This window comes from Lipotes vexillifer, unplaced genomic scaffold (genome assembly GCF_000442215.2).
Source record: "Lipotes vexillifer unplaced genomic scaffold, Lipotes_vexillifer_v1.1 scaffold334, whole genome shotgun sequence".
Lineage (NCBI taxonomy): Eukaryota > Metazoa > Chordata > Mammalia > Artiodactyla > Lipotidae > Lipotes > Lipotes vexillifer.
Window position 1 is genome coordinate 80496 of NW_006799673.1, and position 7950 is coordinate 88445.

General features: G+C 41.1%; 1 protein-coding gene across 1 annotated transcript in view; it reads right to left on the reverse strand.

Annotated features, from left to right (window-relative positions):
• Positions 1 to 347: 347 nt before the first annotated feature.
• FBXO22 (F-box protein 22) overlaps positions 348 to 7950 on the reverse strand; it is a 37590-nt gene continuing 29987 nt past the window's right edge. The window contains exons 6-7 of the mRNA XM_007471839.1: positions 6237 to 6402; positions 348 to 1196 (exon numbers count right to left, since the gene is read on the reverse strand). Of these exons, the coding sequence (XP_007471901.1) occupies positions 779 to 1196; positions 6237 to 6402 (584 nt within the window). The 3' untranslated portion in view covers positions 348 to 778. The remainder of the gene's footprint in view (positions 1197 to 6236; positions 6403 to 7950) is intronic.

The window sequence follows — 7950 nt, forward strand, 5'->3', positions numbered from 1 at the left end:
AATGAAGTACACAGCTATCTGAGTTCCCAAGGTATGTTTTATTGGTATAAAACCAAAATAAGGTGATGTAATTGTCTCATCTGCCAATTAGTTACATAAAAGTAGGTGAAAAAAAGAATTTTCTGTTGCAATTTCTTTATTGAGGGAAAAGGAAAATTTTTTTCCTTATAAGGTAATAAAATACTGGTTAGTCTTGGCAATTTATTTGACTAAGCAACTTCAGAGTACTAAAACAAAAATAGTTCTTTAACATTTATCAAATCAGTAAAAAGTCAGTAATTTGTTACAGCTTCTGAAAAAAAATGGTAAAATTGTAAAGCAGAGAAAAATTTCCCAAGCCATCTGTGTATTTTTCTCTTTTATTAAGGGAGAAAAATATCTTCATGAGTCTGCCGAAAGATCATCTAACATTGCAGAGGTAGTCATGGAATGTCTTAAATCTCCTTTCTGTTGATGAATCCTTTTTCAGTCTTCCTCTGCAGAAGACTATTTAAAGTCCTATCACACAGCAGCTACATAATCTGGTGCAGTATAGCCATAATTGGTTCACTTGTGCCTGATGCAAAAGCTCTCAACTCCCGGTCTTGCATTACATTATGTACAAACTTGTCCTGCATCTAATGTATTAAAAACTACCAAATAATCTTTAGAATGTCAAAGCTACAAAACAGATACATATAAGGTTTTTTGTTTGTAATATACATATCCCAAGTTTCCATTTTCTGGAAAAGACAGAGCCCGAAAGTTATACATTGTGAAAGCCACTTTACAGGTGGCTTTACTTAGATGACCCAAGATGAATTAGTGCCATTATTGTTGTATAGCTGTGAAATAGATCATCATCCTTTACCTCATTACATTTCTTCAATATAAAGTTTCCAGTGACTATGCGATCACATCCAATTTCTCCATTTCCAAAGAAGCCAAATAAAGGAACACTAGGAAAAAACTTTCTAAATGCATCAGCCTCCACATTCCCCTTGTCTCTATAATACTGAAAGCCCCTGCCAACACACGCAAACATGAAGCCAATGGTATTCTGCTCTGGAATGTTGGCTGCTTTGAGGCGCTGCATCGCAGCCTCAGCAGTCTTCTCGTCATTGACATCCTCATTGAGAAGCACTGTGGCACTCTGGATACGGTGTCCGCTAAATGATAGTCCAACCACACCGGTGGCATCAATATCCAGAGGGTTCCTAGAAAATTAAATTAGAAAAGTGGCAATATATCATGAAATACCATTCAAATTTACAGTATAAAAGAAAAATCCTGATTCACTGGTTGGGAAGTGCTGCCTTAGTCTACAGTTAGTCTGAGGCTCTCTCTCCCTGATCAGAGGACTGTAATAAGGGTTAAAAATTAAACTACTGAAATTAATATATTAAAAGAATGCAGAAGGCAGATCTACAGAGAAGAAAGCAACCATTTCCTCAGTCACAGATACAAAGGGGCAAATGCATCATCTCCACAAAGATTTCTAAAATCCAACCTGAGTTTTAGAAGGGTACAGAGTATTCTCACCTTTCTCACTTCCCTGAAAAAGGAATCTTACAATTTTATTCATATATACTATGAAATGTATTAAAGCTTTTGGTATTATTTACCTCTTTGGTATCTTTTCTCCCCTACCTCAGCTGTCAAATTCTAAAAGAGGTGTATTAAATATTCAATCATGGAGGATAATTTTACTAAGAACCCATAATTCCAGAAGTTTTAAGCTGTTTGGTCCATAAAGGAATAGACAGACTATATTGCTGTGTCTTATTTATTGCTTTGACCTGATAATTTAGCTTAATCTGAAGGTAAAATCATCCATTTTCTTTTTGTTTCTATTTGCCTGGTTTTTTTTTTAAATGAAATATTTTATGGTTACTAAAGAAAATAAAAATAAAATGCCAATAAAGTTGTAAAGCATAAGACAGTGAACACCCATTGGGGGAAAACCAAGTAAGTACCTAACATTTCTATCAGAGTTTACGAAATGGGCAGGATTCACTGGGTTAACAAGAAACTAAGACTTAAAAAGCTTAAGCACTAAGCAACTTAAGGCTAACTAGTGGCAAAACCAGTTTCTGAGGGGCAGAATCCATTTTCTGAAGTCTGCTGCTATTCCTTTAACCTTATTACATTTCCTCTTTGGTATACAACTGCAACAAGAGTCTCCTGCCTAAAAAGAATTATTCACCTTTTTTTGGAGGGAGCGGGGCTTCTATCTGGACACCATTAACATGGAGCATTGATTTACTCAATGGCTTCCCTTACTCCATGACACAGTGTAAAGACCACGTTAAAATTAACGTGTCACGTAAGAGGTAATGATTGTTGAGGGTATATTTCCCATATTAGGTATAAAGAGTAGATTATATACAGACAGCCATGCTAACAGGCTAGCACCTCACTATGTCTGAGTGAGTTGCATTTCAAAAATCAGCTGTATGTTAAATTGCCATTGCCCTATCTGTATATAATTTCAAAGTAAAAGCAAAGACAATAAGGAAAATTAGGCAAAAGGAGAAGTAACCCACAGATAGCTAACAAGAATCAGGTATACTTATACATGAAATCCAGTGCTTAGAGTTCAGTGCAGTTGGCTTTCCTCCCTTCTTCCTCAGGTTCCAGAGAACTCAACTTAGCTACCTGCTTTCCCTGATCCATCAGTGCTGACTACCAGGAGGGAGATGATGACTGGGATGATTTAAGCTGCTCTTAATGATACTGATCTCTAACAGTGTGTCTCCAGGTCACCACTCTAGGATCCAAATACTAAACACAAATATAGAGAGAAACAAATAATAGTGCTTGCAGGAAACATCTGGAGGATGGGGGCAGGAGGGGTCTCATTTTCTTGCTTTTGGAAACAGCTGATATTTATGTCCACTTAATTAGCTCAAACTCAAAATATGACATACTTTCATTGGAAATGGAAAAGTGGTAATGGTTCAAGATAGAAGAGCAAATATTTTTTAATCTTTGAAAACAAAAGCCCTAATAATAAAATGAAAGATGCATCATTTTTGAGCTTGAAAAAGGCTTTCAAAAGATCTAGTACAGTATTTCCAATAACGTGTGCCAAGTAATATTGCTATATGTGGAATCTAAAAAAATGGTACAAATGAACTTATGTACAAAACAGAAATAGAGCCACAGATGTAGAAAACAAACTTACTGTTACCAAGGGGGAAGCGGGGGGGGCGGGGAGCGGGGAGGAATAAATTGGGAGATTGGAACTGACATATACACGCTACTATATATAATATAGATAATAAGGACCTACTGTATAGCACAGGGAACTCTACTCAATACTCTGTAATGACCTATATGGGAAAAGAATCTAAAAAAGAGTAGATACATGTATATGTATAACTGATTAACTTTGCTCTACAGCAGAAACTAACACAACATTCTAAATCAATTATACTCCAATAAAGATGTTAAAAAAAAAGATCTAGTACAGTATTTCCAAAAATGTGTGCCAAGTAATACCAGTCAGCCTGCAAGATGCTCCATGGACAAAAGGTTTTGTGGCCAAATAGATTTAAGTGCCACAGGTAATAATATTCCCCCTCCCTCTAAAAGATCCAAAGTACTGAGCACAGTATTAGAGGCTCTGAGAAGTTTTACCATAAAGATGTACTGTTGAACCACACATTTCCTTTAGAGGAGGAAAACAGAACCAGAGAGGAAGTGACATACATATGAACCATACGAAGTCCCCTACGTACGAACAAGTCCCCTACATACGAACAAGTTCCGTTCCGAGAGCATGTTCTTAAGTCCAATTTGTTAGTTAAGTCCAACAAAGTTAGCCGAGGTACCCACCTAACACAATCGGCTATATAGCACTGTATAGTACTGTAATAGGTTTATAATACTTTTCACACAAATAATACATAAAAAACAAACAAAAAATAAAACATTTCTTATCTTACAGTACAGTACCTTGAAAAGTACAGTAGTACAGTACAACAGCTGGCATACAGGGGCTGGCATCCAGTGAACAGGCAAGAAGAGTTACTGACTGGAGGAGGAAGAGGAGGTGGGAGATGGTAGAGCTGAAGGATCGCTCTAGGAGATGGAGGGAAGCTGCAATTTCACTCACTCCTGACGCTGATGGCACAGGTTCTGGTTCCTTGCTGGATTCAATTCTATCTACCCTCTTGAAAAAGTGATGTCTGGGCAGTAGCTCTTTTTTTCTCGTCACAGATGACACGGTAGCACCAGATGGCATTCTGAACAGCTGCTACAACCTTTGTGTACCATTTTACGTTCGGGTCCTATGCCTCAAAAAGTTAACAGTGCCTCCTCAAATAAGGAAAATCCCCTTGCCACTTCCTGTGTCGTGAATCTCTTCGGTTCTTCAGTTACTTCTTCTTCCTCTTGTTTCTCTGGGCCCCCAATGCCATCAGGTCTTCATCAGTAAGCTCCTCATGCTGCACAGCAAGGAGTTCAATGAAGTTGTCCTCTCGCAGATCTAGCTCCAGCTTCTCGCTGAGGGTCACTAACTTGCTGAAGACCTCTTTGGACTCCTCATCCACCTTCTCAAATCCACAAAAGTCATGAACAAACCGCGGGCAAAGGTTCTTCCAAACCCCATTCATGGTGACGGCCGTAACCTCACGCCAAGCAAAGTCAATGTTTCTTATGGCCTTGTATATGTTATAGTCCTTCCAAAACTGTCACAAGGTTGTTCCTGATTTGTCACTTGCCTTTACTGCCTGACGAGAAGTGTGACATAAATAATATTTCTTGAAAGTCATTATAACTCCCTGGTCCATAGGTTGGATGAGAGACACTGTATTCAGTGGCAGATGCACTACTCTGACGTGGGATGAAAGCCATCTGTGAATGGGGGGGTGGCCCACAGCACTGTCAAGCAGCAAAGGAGTGCTGAATGGGACGTCCTTCTCCAAGCAGTATTTCTCTACCTTCAGGATAAAGTGGTGGACAAACCCGTCCTGGAAAACGGCCTATGTAACCCAGGCTTTGGGGTTACTCTTCCACACAACAGGAGGAGAGCCCCTGGCTATGTTTTTAAGGGCTCTTGAGTTCTCTGAATGATAAACTAAGAGAGGCTTCAGCTTCATATCGCTGGAAACACTGCCACCAAACAACAGAGTTAGCCTATGCTTTGCTGTTTAGAGCCTGGCATTAACTTTTCCTCCTTACTGATGTAACTTTGGTCTGGCATCCTCTTCCAGTACAGTCTCATCCACATTAAAAACCTGCTCAGGTAAATACGTGCCTTCATCAGTAATTTCTTGAAGCATTTCAGGAAATTCCCGGGCAGCCACCATATCTGCACTCGTTACCTCACCACTTACTTTTACATCATGAAGGTTGACTCTAGTCTTGAACCAATGAAGCCAGCCGTGGCTGGCATTAAAAGATGTGCCCTCTGATTCTTTGCCAGGTTTCTTCTTCAAGTCTTCATAAAGGCTCTTAGCTCTCTCTTGAATCAGCATTAAGCTGAGCGGGACTCGACACTGAGGCTGATCCTGCATCCACACACTGAGAAGCTTCTCCACCTCCTCCATCACTTTTCCACACTTCTTCAATAATACTGTCAACATCACCGGCACAGCAGACTTCACATGTTCTTGTCCTTGTTCTTTAGAATCATGCCAATGGTTGAACGATTCATGTGATAATAATGAGCGACGTCTACCATCTTTTTGCCTCGCTCCACTCTCTCAGTTCTTTTCGCTTGGTGTTTCTTAGCAGTATCAGCTACATCACCGCTGCTTTTATGCTTGCTTCCGGACATCCTGGGCTTTAATTAAAGATACTGTACTCTATACAGTACTGTACAGTACACAAAAGCATAACCACCTGTAGAGGATGCACGCATGTGACAATGTATGCCAGTCACGTGAACTAATTTACATGATTGGACATGCAAACGCACAAAAGTTTTGCAACTTGAAGGTTCGTTATGTAGGGGACTTACTGTATTGCAGTTACAGAGTACAGAGCTGTCAAGGGAGCTCAGTAGACAATGTTGAAAGTCAATTTTGAGGAGAGTATAAGTTCAACTAAGTTCTTAAAGGATAACATATATAAATTTCATTCTTCAAAAATAAGCAGAATTACATTGTGTGAGCCCCTCAACCTATGTCTATTGCAAAATGGAGTTAACTATTAGCAATTCTTTAAGCATGTTTTTTAAAAACCCAAACATTTCCCATGAGAACATTTCCCATGATGTGCAGAAGAAATCAGAAGCACATCAGACATACTTTTCAGAGGTCAGCGATGCCAGGTTGTCCACCTGGCCTCCAGCCAAGATGACATTCATATCACTGAAAGTGCTGACTACATGCTGCAGATAATTATTGGCTCCCACTTTACAGCAATTATAGCCAAAGACAAGAACCACACGAAGCTCAGGGTTATCTAAAAGACCTGCAAAGAAATGAAGAGAAACAATTAAAGATAGCCTTAAAAAGAAATCCTTAAAAAGGAATTCTTCATTTTATTATTTTGCAAAATGAAATGTTACTGCTAATGTCCTGTAAGCCTAGTTAAGTGCAACTTACTGTTTAAGCTGTCAAGTCCTCCATTTTTTTTGCAAACTTTAACATTACTCAAAATCTTTGCTATAATTAATTTTTCATCATTAAGAAAACTAAATGGCTATTTGAAAATAATACAATCAACACTCAACACAAATAAGGAAGCAGCTATGTAACTGAGCAGCACCCTTGGTGGACCTTGGTGCAAGCCATTCCACACAGCCACCACCTGGAATGGAAGGGAACACTGGTTTACGAAGGACAGAGTTAGATGCAGTGGGAATTTAAACATCCAGAGAAAATGGACAGAAACAGCACTAACCACCTGTAGTGGGTTGAATGTGGTCTCCCAAAGACATATCCACACCAAATCCCTGGAAAGAAGAATGTGACCTAACTTGGAAAAGAAAAAGGGTCTTTGCAGATGTAATTAAATCTTGAGATGAGATCATCTGGATTATCCATAGGCCCTAAATACTATACAAGTATCCTTATAAGAGAAATAGAAACAGACAGAAGAGGCAATGTGACCACAGAAGCAGAAACTAGAATGATGCAGCCATAAGGAATGTCGATGGCATCAGAAGGTGGAAGAGACAAGAGATTCACCCCTAGAGCATCCAGAGGGAATGCAGCTGCATCAACACCCTGACTCCAAACTTCTGGCCTTCTGTACTGTGATAGAATAAATGTTTTAGGCCACTAAAGTTTGCACTAATTTGTTACAGCAGCCTCGGGAAACTAATACACCATTAAAATACAGGCCTTGGATGGCGGAGGAGTAAGACGCAGAGATCACCTTCCTCCCCACAGATACACCAGAAATACATCTACACGTGGAGCAACTCCTACAGAACACCTACTGAACGCTGGCAGGAGACCTCAGACCTCCCAAAAGGCAAGAAACTCCCCACGTACCTGGGTAGGGCAAGAGAAAAAAGAATAAACAGAGACAAAAGGATAAGGACGGTACCTGCACCAGTGGGAGGGAGCCGTGAAGGAGGAAAAGTCTCCACACACTAGGAGCCCCTTCGCGGGCAGAGACTGCGGGAGGCGGAGCGGGGAGCTTTGGAGCCGCGGAGGACAGCGCAGCAACAGGGGCGCGGAGGGCAAAGCGGAGAGATTCCCGCACAGAGGATCGGCGCCGACCGGCGCTCACCAGCCCGAGAGGCTCGTGTGCTCACCCGCCGGGGGCGGGCGGGGCTGCGAGCTGAGGCTCGGTTTCGGTTTCGGTCGGAGCGCAGGGAGAGGACTGGGGTTGGCGGCTTGAACACAGCCCGAAGGGGTTAGTGCGCCACGGATAGCCGGGAGGGAGTCCGGGGGAAAGTCTGGACCTACCCAAGAGGCAAGAGACCTTTTCTTGCCTCTGTGTTTCCTGGGGCGCGAGGAGAGGGGTTTTAAGAGCGCTGCCTAAAGGAGCTCCAGAGACGGGCGCGAG